The 17854-nt window shown below is 42.1% G+C and overlaps 1 protein-coding gene and 1 long non-coding RNA gene across 3 annotated transcripts in view; both read left to right on the top strand.

The window, feature by feature from the left end:
* The window catches only part of LOC115280322, a 35069-nt gene that overhangs the window by 16137 nt on the left and 1078 nt on the right, over positions 1 to 17854 (top strand). Inside the window, exon 3 of one of the 2 annotated variants that reach the window (XR_003903740.1) lies at positions 16216 to 16243. The exons of the other annotated variant lie outside the window; for it this stretch is intronic. This is a non-coding gene — a long non-coding RNA (uncharacterized LOC115280322). The remainder of the gene's footprint in view (positions 1 to 16215; positions 16244 to 17854) is intronic. 2 annotated transcript variants of the gene reach the window in all.
* Positions 22 to 3170, top strand: LOC115280321 (zinc finger protein 850-like). Its single transcript, XM_029925144.1, has one exon. It carries the CDS (start codon positions 43 to 45, stop codon positions 2584 to 2586), a length of 2544 nt encoding a protein of 847 aa, XP_029781004.1. The 5' UTR covers positions 22 to 42; the 3' UTR covers positions 2587 to 3170.

Below are 17854 nucleotides of genomic sequence, written 5' to 3'. Positions count from 1 at the left end.
TTTTATTTCAGCGTCAACTTCCAGCAGCAGCCAGAACAGCGCATGGGAGAGAAACCATTCAGAAGTTGTGTGGACACGGCCTCTTTCGTGAAGAGCTGTGGATTCCATGATTCAGGAAAGCCCTTTACCTGTGGAGAGATTGAGAAAGGCTTCCTGCCTGGCTTGGAGCATCTGCAGCAAGGGGCCACTCATACTGCGGAAAAGCCAAACAGAATCACCCAGTGCAGGGTAACTTTACAGAGCAGAAAAAGTCCTTACACCTGGGGAGACTACAAGAAAGTCTTTGGTCCCAAACACACGCTTTCTCAGGACCAGTGTTTTGTGTGCAGTGAATGTGGAAAAACATTCAGGTACAAATCTTCATTTGCTATCCACCAGAGATTCCATACTGGAAAAAGTCATCTTGAGTTTGGTGAATGTGGAAAATCCCTTCGGCAAAGCTCAACCCTCAGTCAACATGGAAAGACTCACTCCGGATCCAGGCAACACAAGTGCAGCAAATGTGGGAAATCCTTAAGCCACAAATCCGTCCTCATTCGTCCCCAGCGATGGCACAGTGGAGAAAACAGTTATGTATGTGGTGAATGTGCAAAAGCTTTTAGTCAGAGTTCAGTGTTGATTCCATGTAGCGTTCAAACTGGAGAGAGGCCTTATAAGTGTGGGGACTGTGCAAAATCTTTTACCTCTATCTCTGCCCTCAGTTATCATCAGAGATCTCACACAGGGGAAAGGCCTTATGAGTGCAGTGAATGTGGGAAGTCTTTTATCTCTAGGTCTGACCTCCGTTATCATCAGAGAGTTCATTCTGGAGAAAGGCCTTATGAGTGCAGTGAGTGTGGAAAATCCTTTATCACTCGTACTGCTCTCCGTTATCACCACAGAGTTCACACCGGAGAGAGGCCTTATGAGTGCAGTGAATGTGGCAAGTCCTTTACTCGAAGAAATAACCTAATTATACACCTAAGAGTTCACTCAGGTGAAAGACCTTATGAGTGTAGTGAATGTGGGAAATCTTTTACCTTCAGCTCCAGCCTGCGTTACCACCACAGAGTTCACACTGGAGAAAGACCTTATGAGTGTAGTGAATGTGGGAAATCTTTTAACAATAGGTGGACACTTATTCGACACCGGAGAATTCACACAGGAGAAAAGCCTTATGTGTGCAATAAATGTGGGAAATCTTTTACCTGTAGCTCCACCCTCCAATATCATCACCGAGGTCACCTCGGAGAGAGGCCTTATGAGTGCAGTGAATGTGGGAGATCTTTTACTACTAGTTCTGCCCTCCGTTATCACCAGAGAGTTCACACTGGAGAAAGGCCTTATGAGTGCAACGAATGTGGGAAATCTTTTATTTCTAGGTCTGACCTCCATTATCATCATAGAGTTCATTCTGGAGAAAGGCCTTATGAGTGTAGTGAATGTGGGAAATCCTTTATTCGAAGAAATAACCTTATTTTACATCAGAGAGTTCACACAGGAGAAAGGCCTTACAAGTGTAGCGAATGTGGGAAATCTTTTAATAATAGGTGGACTCTGATTCAACACCAGAGAGTTCACACAGGGGAAAAACCATATGTGTGCAACGAATGTGGGAAATCTTTTACCTGTAGCTCCACACTCTGTTACCACCAAAGAGTTCATGAAGGTAAAAGGCCATATGAGTGCAGTGAATGTGGGAAATCTTTTACCTCCAGTTCTACCCTCCGTTACCATCAGAGAGTTCACACAGGAGAGAGGCCTTACAAGTGCAGTGAATGTGGGAAATCTTTTACCTTTAGTGCCAGCCTTCGTTATCATCACCGAGTGCACAGTGGAGAAAGGCCTTATGAGTGCAGTGAGTGTGGAAAATCCTTTAAGGATAGATCACAATTCAATAAACACCGGAGAACTCACACGGGAGAAAGGCCTTATGAGTGCAGTGAATGTGGGAAGACTTTTAGCCAAAAATCTTCCCTGTCAATACACCAGAGAATTCATAACAGTGAACGGTCTTATGAGTGTAGTGCTTGCGGAAAGTCTTTTACATCTATTTCTGGCCTTGGTTATCATCATAGAGTCCATAGAGGAGAAAAGCCTTATCAGTGCAGTGAGTGTGGGAAATCTTTTACCAACAGCTCTATACTGATTCGACACCAGAGGGTTCACACTGGAGAAAGACCTTATGTGTGCAGTGAGTGTGGGAAATCTTTTACTAGTAGCGCTACCCTCTCTTATCATCAGAGAGTTCATGCAGGTAAAAGGCCTTATGAGTGCAGTGAATGTGGGAAATCTTTTACTTCCAGTTCCACTCTTCGTTACCATCAGAGAGTTCATGCAGGAGACAGGCCTTATGGGTGTAGTGAATGTGGGAAATCTTTTATCTCTAGCTCCAAGCTACGTTATCATCAGAGAGTTCACACTGGAGAAAGGCCATACGAGTGCAGCGAATGTGGAAAATCCTTCAGGGATAGTTCCCAGTTCAGTCAACACCGGAGAGGTCACACTGGAGAAAGACCTTATGCCTGCAGCGAATGTGGGAAATTTTTTACACGAAAATCTACACTCTCTCAACATCAGAGAGTTCATGCTAGAGAACGGCCTTAGGTGTGAAGGGAATGTGTAATTTCCTATCCACTGTAACAACACTGGAGGGAACTCTGAGGAATCCTCTATCTGGACTGAATCTCACACATGTAAACATGCACAGTGGGGAGATCCCTTGTAAGTTTCAGTGATATAGTAAGCTGTGTAAATATGTTGCACTTTCCATACTATCCAGGGCTATTTTCAGATTTAGGTCATGGCTAGGTCTTGTGTCCAAAGCCTTTTCACCTCTGCTACCTGGCAGGTCCACAAAGTATGCATCAGATTGCCACCACGGTGTGTTCCGGAACCGAAGGTCAGCTTCCCCATCTCCTTGACTACCTTGGGCGTGAACCTGTATCATTGATGACCCAGAGAATATGAGTTTGACTGGCAGCTTACAGAGAATGACTACCTTTTTCAGGGACATCATGGTCTCCTGTGATACTTGTGAGATGTTTTTCCAGCTTCCACATCACAAACTTGAGAACTATCTGTCGCACGTTGCTTTGGCTTGTCTGATAATCAAGGCCTTATATATATTTTTTAATGTTTACTTTTGAGAGTGAGAGAGATAGCACACAAGCAGGGGAGGGGCTAAGAGAGAGGGAGTCACAGAATCTGAAGCAGGCTCCAGGCTCTGAGCTGTCAGCACAGAGCCTAATGTGGGGCTCGAACCCACAAACTGTGAGATCATGACCTGAGCTACCCAGGTGCCCCTCGAGGCCTTACTTTTTAAGTCGTCTTTAATCTTGGATGTTCTGATTACTCTGTGGGGAAGTTTATAAATAGATTTGGGCTCCACAGCCATCAGAGGGTGAACTTTGTAGGAGTCTAAAACTGTCCCTGCCTGAGGAGGGAGAGGATGATGGCAGAAAATAGCTTGCGAGCTTTGACCAAATTTGCATCGCTGCCCTACAGGCTCTGAAAAACTTCAGGGCTTTTTAGCTTTCATTTGAGGTCTGGATGCTTTGTGTTTAGGAGTCTCAGTGATGACCCCAAGCAGGGGACAGGTGTGAGACCCTCAGACGCCTTTGAAAGCAGCATGAATTTTTCCTTTCCTCAGAGGAGCCCTCACAGGGGATGTCAGTACTGTTGAGGTGTTTTCTGCTCCGGCCCTGCAAACAGCCACGTGCCCTGAGGCCCACAGTCCGTCAGGCCAGGGTCACTGCTTGTAAGACCACACGTGTCTACGGAAACCACAATTCATACAGAAACGCTACTAATAGGGAGTGGAGGGGACTGCAGCCAAGTAGACGGAATGTGCCTCTTCTAAAAATGTGTTCAGGAAAGTTTCTGTGACCATGACTTTGCAGGATCAGTGTGTACACAAATCTCAGGACCTCTGGACACATTTACTTTATGTAGCTAAAGTCATTGTCAGGAAAAAAAAATAAATAAAAATTAACCAAAAGCTTTTGTGGATTCTGTGATGTTTGTCTCAAAGCTGTTACCACACAGACAGGAAAAAATAAGTAAATAAAGGAGGATCTGTAGTCCTGGAATGTGGAAGCGTTCCTGTTGACTTGTATGGAGATCCTCTTCACTGGTCTCTGCATTTGCTGTCACTCAGGTGATACCCCCATAGGCGTGGGGAAGAGAGATGGGGCCAGAGTGGGCTTGCCGAACCCGCTTTCCAAAACCAGACATTCTACCTGGAAGTTTCTTTAAAACCTAGCTTACACGTACTAACCTGCATATGTTTAAAGTATAATTTGGTACATTTTGACACAGTTCTGAACCTCTGAAGCCAGCATCATAGTTCTGATAATGACCGATCTGTCACAATATGTTTACTTCTATAATCTTCCTTGCCCTTCCCACCTGTCCAGGTAACCATTTGTTTACTTTCTGTTACAATAGACAGATGGATACATTTGACATTTTTTGGAGTTTATTCTTGGAATTTATACTTTATGTGTCATAATGACTTTGAGACTCACCAGTGATACTATATGAATAGTGGATTTTGTTGTTTCTTGCTGAGTACTGTTTCTGGATTACCAGTTTATCCAAACTGTATGAGGATTTGATTTTTTTTTTCTTTCTAGATTTTGACTACTGAAGATAAGGGTAGTATTAACATTAGTGTTCTTTATGTGAATGTATGTTTCTTTCATCTTCTGTCAGTAACTTAGAGTGTAATGTCTGGGTCACAGGGTAGGTGAATGTTTTACTTTTGATGATACATTTTGCATCTTCCCAGCAGCGTCTCAGAGTTCCATTTCCTCCGTTTGGCCAACCATTTTAATTTTAGTCCTTTTAAATAAGTTTTTAGTGTTATCTCGCTTTCTGTTTAAATTGTATTTCTGTAAGGATTCAACGGTGAGCATTTTTTCCAATGTTCATTTGCTATCTGCATCTTTGGTAACATGTCTGCACATATCTTTTTCCCATTCTTTGAGCTTTGGCTGTCTTCCTTTAAGAAACAGGACAGTGATGGGGTGCCTGGATGGTTCCGTTGGTTGAGCGACCAACTCCTGCCCAAGTCATGATCTCGTGGTTCGCGGGTTTGGGCCCTGCGATGGGCTCTGTGCTGACAGCTTGCTCAGAGCCTGGAGCCTGCTTCAGATTCTGTCTCCTGTGTTTCTACCCCGTTCGTGCTCTGTCTCTCAATAATAAATAAGTATTAAAAAAAAAACAACAGGACAATGAAACGTGTGTGTGTGTGTGTGTGTGTGTGTGTGTGTGTGTGTGTGTGTTTGTGTGGACTATTCACAATAGGATGGACAGTTATGCTGCACGCTTTAAATTTTTTTCTGCATAATTAATATATTCTCCATCACATTCTTAAGTTTCAGTCATTGAGGAATACAATAAGGTCTTGCTTTGTAGTGGTTACCCGTTTAACTGCTTTATCACCATTGGGGCTGGTGGGTTAGAGCAGATGGGGATAAGTTTGCATCAGGAATGGCTGGCCTGGACTTTGAGTCCCAAAACCTGGTGGGGGTGGTGGTGATGTAGATGTCATTGGTCACACTCCCTAGGTCCTGGGCCAGGCTGCCTATGTCTAATTCTTGGATTCCTGGCCATAGTAAGGACCCAAGAGCAAATACCCCCACTGGGCGGCGTGGGAGTTGAGGGCTCAGTTTGCATCTATGTAAAATGGGAATTAGGAGCTGCCCTACCCTTGGTCCACTGGAAGATGTGAAGAGCTGAGGTGTCTGTTCCTGTATAGCTCCATCTGTGGGGGCGTCTTAGAGCCAAGCACTGGCATCTCCCCTTGTCACCACCAGACCCCTGTGCTCCCAAGTGTGTGCTGGAAAGAAATAGGGCTTCTCAGAAGCCCAGAAGCCCCTGATCTAGGTCAGTCCCCAAAACCAATTGTAGAGAGGAGGATCTGCTCAATACCAAGGTCTTGGTGTGGATTTCCCACATGGGAATATCTGGGCAACTAGCTAGGTTCCCCCTGAGCCTGTATGCTGACTATGACATAGAAGGGATGATGGAGTTTACCCATGAGCCCCTGGGAGCATCAATAAAAGTTAATAAAACAGAGTGAGCACTTAATCATGCTGGAATCCCATTGGATTTTGAGCTTGTACAATGTGTTCTTATATCACGTTTTTAATATAAATATTTCCATAAGTTTCCTTTTCACAGGTCTCACTGTATTAACTCTGACTTATTGGCATTTATATTGCATTAGTAATAGCCTAATTTTGTTCATTCTATAGAGTGCCACAGAAATCAACATAGTTACTGTGGCATTTTGCCTAATACATCTATGTATGATCTAGTTTATTTTCTCTTCTGAGTCACCCCATAACTGAAACCAGGAGCCTGCCCGTCAGTTGGTGGATTATCACAGAAATATTTTAATTCATTTCGTATATAGTGGGAGATCTCTTCTTATGGACCTCTACTTGCCCTAACTGCTGAATTCTCACACTCTCTCAAAACAAATTCATGATGCTTAAATGCAAAATGATGAGTACTATTGGTGTGTTATTCCACACACCAGAGATTCTTTTCACATAGTTACATTTTGGGCTCTTTAAGGATCATTTTTTTTTCTTTCCTAAAAATTCAATGCAGATTTTATTTATTAAAAATTTAAATTGTTTAATATGTACATAACAGATGACTACTTGGAAAAACAAAAAGCATCCTTATTTTAATGAATACTTATTTGAGTACACTGGGAAGCTTCCAAATACATTTTTTTTAAATGTTTTATTTATTTTTAATACAGAGAGAGACCGAGCATGAGAGGGGGAGGGGCAGAGAGGGAAGGAGACACAGAACTGGAAGCAGGCTCCAGGCTCTGAGCTAGCTGTCAGCACAGAGCCTGACGCGGGGCTCGAACCCACGAATGTGAGATCTGACCTGAGCCGAAGCCGGAAGCTTAACCGACTGAGCCACCCAGGCGCCCCCCAAATACATTTTTAAAAAATTTAGTGAAATGTGGCTGATAAAAGTGTAAGTGGTAAAGTAGTAAGTCATAATATATGTTTTCTACAATTAGGATGTTTTTGAAACATTTAAAAATTTCAGTTCACTTTAACTCTGAATGGGTTAAAGGGAAGTTTTTCAATCAAAATGAAATTTTCACAAATTAATACATTGTACAGGGGTGTGTGTGTGTGTGTGTGCGTGTGTCCATATATTAGATAGTTTTCACAAAAATTGCTTGTTTTAAAATTTTGCCTAATATTTTATGGCTTGTGTGGATACTGAAAATATCAGTTTTATATTGTTATTTTTGTGCCTAATTTTTCGTTGTCTTTTTGTATTTTGCACATTTTTATTTTAGAAAGTAAAAAGCATATTTTGTAGCTTTAAATTGAGATCTTGTAATGACTTGGATATTAAAATCTTTTTTAATGTTTATTTTTGAGAGAGAGAGACCAAGTGTGAGCAGGAAAGGGGCAGAGAGGGAGAGAAAAACACACAGAATCCAAAGTAGGCTCCTGGCTCTGAGCTGTTAGCACAGGGCTTGACATAGGACTTGAACTCCCAGATGGTGAGCTCATGACCTGAGCTAAAGTCAGGCATTTAACCAACTGAGCTACCCAGCCACACCAGGACTTGTACATTTCAAGTGCAATTTTGTTTAAAAAATTTTAAATAATCCTAGGCTTCTTGTTTTCATGTTAGGCTTGGTGCAGATAATTTTCTATTTGACCTGAGATGTAAATTGAGATTTGTTTTCCTTCTTATTTGCAGTCCATCTTAATATTTAATTCCATTATCTATTTTCTCTACAAGTTGATAATCAATTTTAATACATATATGTTTCTAAAAGTTCACCAGTATTAGATGTTAGAGGTGTTCCCATGCGGTCTTCTGTGTACCACTATCCCATTGTGGTTTTCCTTCCAGAATAAGATTCTAGATATTAATGTAAGGTTTCTCAATAAAGTTACACTTAATATTTATGTATTTTGAGAGTGAGCAAGAGCAGGGAAAGGGTGCCCCAAGCAGGTTCTGTGGTGTCAGCACAAACAATGAGGTGAGATCATGACCTGAGCTGAAATCAAGAGTCAGACCCTTAACCAGCTGAGGCACCCAGGCGCCCCCATTTATTACCCCTTAAAACACATTTCTTATGTTTCAGTTTTTAAATTGAGGTATAGTCGACATGTAGTAATGTATTAGTTTTAGATGTACAACACAGTGATTTGACACATCATGAAATGCACCATAATGTAGTTATCATCTGTCACCATCCAAAGTCATTACAGTATTATTGACTGTATCCTCTATGCTGTACTTTTCATGTTTCTGACGACTTTTATTTTATTTTTTTAAATTTTTTTAATGTTTTATTTATTTTTGATACAGAGAGAGACAAAGCATGAGAGGGGGAGGGGCAGAGAGAGAAGGAGACACAGAACAGGAAGCAGGCTCCAGGCTCTGAGCTAGCTGTCAGCACATAGCCTGACGCGGGGCTCGAACCCATAAACGTGAGATCTGACCTGAGCCGAAGCTGGGGGCTTAACCGACTGAGCCAACCAGGCGCCCCTGACGACTTTATTTTATAATGAGAAGTCTTACTAACCAATCTCCTTCCCCTATTTTGCCCATCCCCCTACTCCTTCCTCCCTGGCAACCACTAGTTTTCCCTGAGTCAGGTTCTCTCCTTTGTTGTGTTGTTTTTCAGATTCCACACATAAGTGAAATCATATGGTATTTGCCCTTCTCTGTCTGACTTATTTCACTTGACATAATGCCCTCTATATCCATTCATGCTGTCCTGAATGGCAAGATTTCATTTTTTAAATGAGTCCATTTTGTATATATACCACATCTTATCCATTCACCTGTCAGTGGACACTTTGATTGCTTCCATATCTTGTCTGTTGTAAAAAAAATTACTGCAATAAATACTGGGGCACAAAGATATATTTGAATTAGTGTTTTTGTTTTCTTCAGGTAAATACCCAGAAGTGAACTATTGAACTGTATCTTTCTATTTTTAGTTTTTCAAACAAGCTCCATATTGCTTTCCAGAGTAGCTTCACCAACTGACATTCTCCCTAACTGCTTGAGGGTTTCCTTTTCTTCATATCCTCGCCAACACTTGTTTCTTGTCTTTTTGATACTAGCCATTCTGACTGGTGTGAGGTGATTTCTCATTGTGGTTTTGATTTGCATTTCCTCGATAATGAGTGATATTTAGCATCTTTTCATGTATCTGTTTGCCATCTGTATGTGTTTTTTGGAAAACTGTTCAAGTCTTCTGGAAATTTTTAATTGGGGCTTTTTGGTGTTGAGGTATGTGAATTCTTTATATATTTTGGATATTAACCCTTTATTGGATATACCATTAGCAAATATCTTTCCTAATTCAGTAGGTTGCCTTCTCATTTTTGTTGATGGTTTCCTTTGCTATGTAAAAGCTTTTTAGTTTGATTTAGTCCTATTTATTTTTGCTTTTTGTTTCCCTTGTCTGTGGAAACCTATTCAGAAAAATATTGCTGAGGTTGATGTACACGAGATTACTGTCATTTTTCTTTAGCAGTTTCATGGTTTCAAGTCTTCTGTTTAGGTCTCTAATCCATTTTGAGTATATGTTTCTGTATGGTGTAAGAACGTGGTTCAGGTTCATTCTTCTGCTGTGTAGGGTCCATTTTCAATACCATTCATTAAAGAGACTGTCTTTTCACTACACTATGTTCTTGGCTCCTTTGTCATAGATTAATTGATCAGATAAGTGTGGGTTTATTTCTGGGCTCTCAATTTTACATAATAACCTCAGGAATATTAGCATTTTTGCTTGTGAATTATCTTTTTGTAACTTTATAATATCTAATCTTCCTATATCAAAAATGGCTTATTTCTATTTTTATTTAGGTTTGCACAGTTCCCCTAAGTTTTTAGATTTCTTTCAATTCTTTTCTCATATTTCTTAGTATTTATTTTTCAAAATTTTATTTATATTTCATTAAGATATTTTCTCTAGATGTTTAAATAGGAGAAAACTTCCTACAGGATTGCCATGAATTTTTTACTTTTATTGCATTTCCATACTTACCTTGTTAATATTTCATATGATTTTAAAAGGATTCTCAGCTATAGAAATGTCATTTGTTCTAAGTATCATAAATGCCCATAGCCTTAGAACATTGAATATTCCAGACATACCTTACTACCCATCCTCTAATCCTTATCTCTTAGGCCTTCCGGAATAGACAGACACACAGCTTCTCAGTTATGACTTCTGCCCTCGGGCTATGTGTTCGCATACAAAAGAAAGGCTGGTGGTTTCCTGACCACCCTCAGCTCAGTTTTATCTGAGCACTTACACAGCTTGCAACCTACTCCCATAGAACCCTCCAACCTGTTTACACTGGTTGCCAGAAATGGTAATATATATAAAACCTGACATGGATTTCAGTCCCTGGTCTTTGGGTTTCTCCACAATCTCTAAACTCAGGGACTGGGGAAATAGAATGTAAACTAATAGGGAACCACAACCCTGAGAACATGCCAGTGTGGTCTCTAAGCAGCTTTGGAAGGCTGGACTTCGGTCTTCCTGTTCACAGCCCTCCGTGGGTCCTAGTGTCCTCAGAACATAGGTACCACACCCCAGCCTGCCAGTCTCCCCCCGCCCATTTACAATTGTACCAAAACCCATAAAATACCTAGGATTAAACTTAACCAAAAGATGAAAAATCTATACACTGAAAACTATAGAAAGCTTATGAGAAAAATTGAAGAAGCCACAAGAAAATAGAAAAACATTTCATGCTCATGGATTGGAAGAAGATATATTGTTAAAGTGTCGATACTACCCAAAGAAATCTACATATTCAATGTAATCCCTATCAAAACAACACCAGCATTCTTCAGAGAGCTAGAACAAACAATCCTAGAATTTGTATGGAACCACAAAAGACCCTGAATAACCAAAGCAATCCTGAAAAAGAAAACCAAAGCTGGAGGTACCACAAGTCCAGACTTCAAGATATGTAACAAATCTGTAATTATCAAGACGGTATGGTACTAGCACAAAAACAGACACTCAGAATAATGGAACAGAATAGAGAACTCAGAAATGGACACACAAACATCTGGCCAACTAGTCTTTGACAAAACAGGAAGGAATATCCAGTGGAAGACAGTGTATTCAGCAAATGGTGTTGGGAACATTGGACTGCGACATGCAGAAGAATAAAACTGGACCACTTTCTTATACCATACACAAAAATAAACTCACAATGGATGAAAGACCTTAATGCAAGACAGGAAACCATCAAAATCCTAGAGGAGAAAGCAAGCAAAAGCCTCTTCAACCTCGGCCCCAACAACTTCTTACTCAACATATCTCCAGAGGCAAGGAAAACAATAGCAAAAATGAACCACTGGGACCTCATCAAGATAAAAACCTTCTGCACAATGAAGGAAACAATCAGCAAAACTAAAAGGCAACCAAAAGAATGGAGAAGATATTTGCAAATGACATATCAGATAGAGGGTTAGTATCCAAAGTCTCTAAGGAACTTCTCAAACACACCACCTGAAAAGCAAATAATCCAGTGAAAATGGGCAAAAGATATGAATAGACACTTTCCCAAAGAAGACATCCAGATGGCTAACACCCACATGAAAAAAAAAGCTCAACAGCACTCATCATCAGGGAAATACATATCAAAACCACAATGAGATACCACCTCACACCTGTCAGAATGGCTAACATTAACAACTCAGGCAACAACAGATGTTGGCGAGGATGCAGAAGAAGAGGAACACTTTTGCACTGTTGATGGAAATGCAAACTGGTGCAGCCACTCTGGAAAACAGTATGGAGGTTCCTCAAAATAAAATAGAACTACCTTCTGACCCAGCAATTGTACTATACTAGATATTTATCCAAAGGACATAAGTGTGCTGTTTTGAAGGGGCACATGCACCCCAATGTTTATAGCTGCACAATTTTAGCCTCAAACCTATGTACCATGAAATCATGACCTGAGCTGAAGCAGATGCTTAACTGACTGAGCCACCCAGGTGGCCCACACCATTCTTTATTATACATCTCTCACATCACTGGATCTCATAGCCAGATACTCATGCCTGCCACTACCTACCTGTCCCATTCCATAGGCATCTCTCTAGTCTCTCCACACATCACTTGTATTTTAATTGCCTCCTCTTTACTCCATAGATAAGGGTAGGATTTTCACCCAAGAGTTATGGAGATGGCCAAATAGACAATACCTGAAAAGGGATGGGTGAGATCAACAGCATTATTATTAATCATATGTATTCAGTCTGGGGTAAGGAGACATTACACAGACCTACATGGAGGTTTTACTCTGGGGAACAGAGAACAACCAAGAGCTGTAAGATACAAACCTTATAGATTCAATCGGTGTGGTGCTCCCTGGTTTCTGCAGAAGGATGTGATTGGATTGTAATTCCATGGCTTGGAACTGAAAAGTGCTACAGAGGAATAAGAAGGAATTGTGCCTGATCCATTGATAAGAAGAGGCTCCATTAAGTAGTTTCTGAAACATCTGAGACTCTTGTAGTCAAAACACAGTTCTTGATAACCTCAGGCAATATTCCTACTCTCAATGTACTTGTCTCAGTCAATGGAGCTTCAATCTTTAGAGCTACTATGAACAAATACCCTGAATCCAGTTTCACTCCACTTTCCACGTTAGAAAATCTAGTTACCCATTATTGGGACATGCATCCACAATCCAACCATGTCTCCTAAGCCATGACTCTGACTAATTAAACCTCCTGAACTACAGCATTAGCCTCCTCTGTAATTTTGCATCTTCCTCCCTCAACCCTGCAGTCTGTTCTTCATTCTGCAGCCAGATGTTGCTCACTGAGACCTTGGTAAGAGATTTCTTTTACCTCCAGAATAGACATCCGAGTTTCAGCCAGCTATTCCAGTCCCAACTCCAGATTGTCTACTGTTGTTTCACACTTGAAGACAGACCTGAGGGTTCTGAACTCTCAGCTCAATTGTACTTATAAGCATTTGCAAATCCTGGTGCTAGTTTCTGGGATAATTTATTAACATTGCCTGTTTACACCAATTACCGGAACCCCATATAACCTGTGGAATTGACTTAGGACCCTGGCCTTGAGTTTCTCTGGAGTTCACAACCCTAGGACTGGGGGATTGGCACTTAAGACTTCCAGGAAGCTACAACTGACAGAACATAGTGGTGCCTTTGGGGCCAGTATGGGACTGAAACATTGTCCATTTATCTGTGTAGGCTCCATTAGAACATCTATCGTGGTGGGAGCCTGTGGGAAGAGGCAAGTCTTAGAGGAATGTGTCCATAGGAGGGTTAAATGGAATCATGTCTCACTCTACCCTTGCCTGGCCCTGGGGTCAGGTGACTTCAGGCTAGCTTCTATCCTCTGTGCCTCAGTGCTCAATGTCACCACTTACCAACTATGTTGTGTGACTGAAATGCCCAAGATTTCAATATCACCCCAAAACCAGAAACCGCCAGGGAGACCGAGTCACACATGTAAAAGCAAAAGGCATTTATTATTACGGCCTAGGCTCGCCAGGCCTAAGTTCGGTCTCACAGCCTTCACCAACGCAGTGGATCCGTGCTGAGATCCCCGAACAAGGGCTGAGCAGGGTTTTTATGGGGTTTAGGAAGGGGGAGTTACAAGAAATTGTGACATCCAATCATCATTGTATAACAGCATTGGCAGTAACTCTAACCATACACATTGTCCAGGGTGTTCATTACTTTTGGCGGGACCCAATTACAACATTTAGGGTATCTTTGAAATTAACCAATTACAGAGCGAGTTCAGGGTCCTGTTTGGTGACTTATCGGGTTAACTTTAACACTAGGTCACAGGGTCCTATCTAAAGTTCCCATCTGCAGGTCTCACCCTTAGGAATGTGGGGAGAGGTAGCTGGGCCTTCCTGATTGGACACCGCAAAGTGGTCTCTTCTGCCCCGGGGAATGTATAACCGCCTAATGGTTCCGGCGAGACTGACCTGAGACCTTCTAGCTTAGAGGGGAAACAAAGCCTGTCATGGCGTCTGTTTGGTTCAGACTCATGTTCTTACATGACTTTGAACAAAGATGCAAATTCCCAGGGCCTCTGTGTTCTCATCACTCCTCTGGTCTGTTCTTCCTTTGAAGCAAGTTTTAAAACACAAACATAGATTGTGTCCCTCCTTTGTCCAAAACTCTCCCTGGCATCTAGAGTCCTCACAATGAAGGACAACCCTCTGCCTGCTACTCCAGGCTTAATTCAGCCTCAGACTCTCCATTCCCTGCAGGCAGAGTGCAGATCCAGATTCCTAACTCCCACCCCCAGCTCAATCTTCCCTCCATGCATCTGCCTGAGCCAGCTCTTAGCCTGGAGCCTGCTCCCAAGTGCCTGCACACAGATGCTCAGACATGGGGTTCTGCGGGGGACCAACCCACGCACTACAGTCGAAAGGTCCCGAGTAGGGGGTTGGTGTTGGTGCAATATCTATAAGAAAGAAGACAGACAACGGCAAACAAGACAGACAATGGGCATGGTGGAAAAGCCACACTTTATTAAGATAGCCAGGGTCTTATATACTATGGGTGATTACATCGTTTCTTTAATGGTTACATAGTTCAAGGTCCTTGAAAACATGCTCCGGAAAAGGTCATTCTTATCAGGACAGTAGTAAGTAACAGGATTAAGTCATTACAAAAGAGGAATCCCCTAATAATAGTCTGGTTTTATTTTTTAAATGTTTTTATTTATTTTTGAGAGACAGAGAGAGACAGCATGAGGAAGGGAGGGTTAGAGAGAAAGGGAGACACAGATTCCGAAGCAGGCTCCTGGCTCTGAGCTAGCCATCCGCACAGAGCCCGATGTGAGGCTCGAACCCATGAACTGTGAGACCGTGACCTGAGCTGAAGCCGGAAGCCCAACCGACTGAGCCACCCAGGCGCCCCAATAATAGTCTGGTTTTAAACATAAGATAAACCTGAAGAATTCTATGAGGAGATATACATTCCTTAAGGCCTTTCATCAGTTAATCAAGGGAAGATGCTGATCCTTCTATAAGCAAATCTTTTGGCAGAGGATTACGTTCACTCCCAACAGCAGACAAGGAGCCAGAAAATAAAGTAAGGGGTCACTGACTGATCTAAGTTGATTCAAAGCCTAAAAGTATATGCCTCTTTGCAAAGCAATGAGAAAATCATAGGATGAACAGAAGCCACATGTGCGGCCCAGGAGGCCAAATATTGTTTGAGGGTATTTTTTGCCTACTGGGCCCCAACAGGGTTCCCACCCATGAGCACCTCCCTGTCTTGGGGAAAGTGATGGTTGCTCAAAGACTTGAAACCTAGATCTACTTGACCAAAAGAAATGAGAACCTAAATGACATCTAGGTTTCTCAAATCCTTGTTACTCAAATGTGGCAGTAAGACTCTCACTGAGAATGTTTGTTGAACATATCAAGTATCAACCAACTATGAAACTCCCCTCTGAGGGACATGATGGACCCAGACAAGGCTACCATTCACTTCCATAATAAGATGGGACTACACAGTCATAAAATTGATCATCAATGCTTTCCTGTGAGAAAGATCTCAGAGGAGAAAATGTGAAAGAAGAATCAAAATGGGGTAAGCACTGCTACTAGCGTCACTCAAAATAGAAGGACTTTGAGGAAATAAGACCTATGCACTTCTCTTGTTTCTTGGAACATGATGAACTTTCAACTTTTGTCAGTTGCAAACTCAGGCACCTCCTGGAACACATCCTTCTACTTTGGACTGAAATAGAGATAAAGTAATTCCTGTTAGCCAACTAGCGAATCATCCATTAGATAGATTAAACTCTTGCCAACACCGATCATAATTTTTTCAACATGACACATAACCTTGCAGTTATTGCCTTTATAAACCTGCACTCCCTGCCGGGAATTCAGAGCACACCTTTATTTTTTGGTTGACTTTGTCTCCTGGATTGCAATCCCTAAGACCCCAAATAAATGCTCTTGCTTTACAGCCTCATTGTCTTCTTGGTCAGCATCACATAGAGGTAAGATATTGGGTCATCCTGAAGCAGGAATATAAAGATGGGTGTTTTTCTGTGGTTCCTACATAAAACATCTCTTCTGTCTGTATAGCTAGTGACTGTGTGCCTCTTTCAATGAGCAGGATTTTTATCCATTTAATGTCTTACTTGATATCCTGACCTTTATTCAATTCCTTTTAGGAACCTAACATCAAGAACTCAACTCTTGGTGAGTAAGAATTCTGTTCCGTTTCCCTGCACTCATAGAGCTGACTGAACTCTAAGGTGGCTTCTAACAGCATAAGGCCTACTCCCTAGGATAACTCTAGCCCCTCATTTACCTCAGCCTCTGCTATGGCCAGAACGCAGTATCCTCAATGACCAGAGACCACCAGGGAGACCGAGTCACGCATGCAGAGGCAAAGGGCTTTATTACAGGCTCGAGCTCGGACTCTCAGGCCTCACCAGCGCAGTGAATCTGTGCTGAGAGCCCTGAACAAGGGCTGAACAGGGTTTTTATGGGCTTTGGGAAGGGGGAATTACAGGAAATTGTGACATAGGTATAGTGATCCGATCATTATCGGATAACAGTATTGGCAACAACTTTAACCATACACATTGTCCAGAGCGGTCGTTACTTTTGGCAGGACCCAATCAAAATATTTAGAGTACCTTTAAAATCAGCCAATTACAGGGTGAGCCTAGGGTCTTGTTTGGCGACTATCTGGTTAATTTTAACATTAGGTAATAGGGTCCTATCTTAAGTATCCATCTATAGGCCTCACCCTTAGGAATGTGGAGGGTGGTAGCTGGCCTTCCCTGATTGGGTGTTGCGAAGGTGGTCTCTCTTGCTCTAGGCAATGTGTAACTGCCTGTTAGTTTCAGAGAACTGAAACCTAGGCCTTCTAGTTCAGAGGGGAAACTTAAAGCCTGTCATGGAGTCAGTTTGGTTTAGACTTGTGTCCTTACACCGCCATTAAAATGCCCAACAGATGGTGGGAATGTAAACTGGTGCAGCCGCTCTGGAAAACAGTGTGGAGGTTCCTCAAAAAACTATCCATAGAACTCCCTTATGACCCAGCAATAGCACTGCTAGGGATTTACCCAAGGGATACAGAAGTGCTGATGCATAGGAGCACATGTACCCCAATGTTCATAGCAGCAATGTCAACAATAGCCAAAACATAGAAAGAGCCTAAATGTCCATCACCTGATGAATGGATCAAGAAAATGTGGTATATGGGGCGCCTGGGTGGCTCAGTTGGTTAAGCCTCCGACTTCGGCTCAGGTCAGATCTTACGTTAGTGGGTTCGAGCCCTGCGTTGGGCTCTGTGCTGACAACTAGCTCAGAGCCTGGAGCCTGCTTCCAGTTCTGTGTCTCCTTCTGTCTCTGCCCCTCCCCCTCTCATGCTCTCTCTCTGTATTAAAAATAAATAAAACATTAAAAAATAAATTAAAAAAAAAAAGAAAATGTGGTATATATCCACAATGGAGTACTACATGGCAATGAGGAAGAATGAAATCTGGCCATTTGTAGGAAAGTGGATGGACCTTGAGGGAGTCATTGTAAGCAAAATAAGTCAGGCAGAGAAGGACAGATACCACATGTTTGCACTCATAGGTCTAACAGGAAAACAGGAGAAACCTAATGGAGGACCAGGGGGAGGGGAAGAGGGAAAGAGAGTTGGGGAGAGAGAGGGATGCAAAACTTGAGAGACTATTGAATACTGAAAATGAACTGAGGGTTGAAGGGGGAGGGGGAGGGGGGAAAAGAGGTGGTGGTGATGGAGGAGGGCACTTGTGGGGAAGAGCACTGGGTGTTGTATGGAAACCAATTTGA

This window comes from Suricata suricatta, chromosome 16, assembly GCF_006229205.1.
Source record: "Suricata suricatta isolate VVHF042 chromosome 16, meerkat_22Aug2017_6uvM2_HiC, whole genome shotgun sequence".
NCBI classification, from domain to species: Eukaryota; Metazoa; Chordata; class Mammalia; order Carnivora; family Herpestidae; genus Suricata; species Suricata suricatta.
Note: the sequence above shows the minus strand (reverse complement) of the source record. Positions and strands in the feature narration are given on the sequence as shown.

Coding starts and splice junctions, on each gene's coding strand:
- LOC115280321 (XM_029925144.1), top strand. CDS start 43: ATGGGAGAGAAACCATTCAGAAGTTGTGTGGACACGGCCTCTTTCGTG.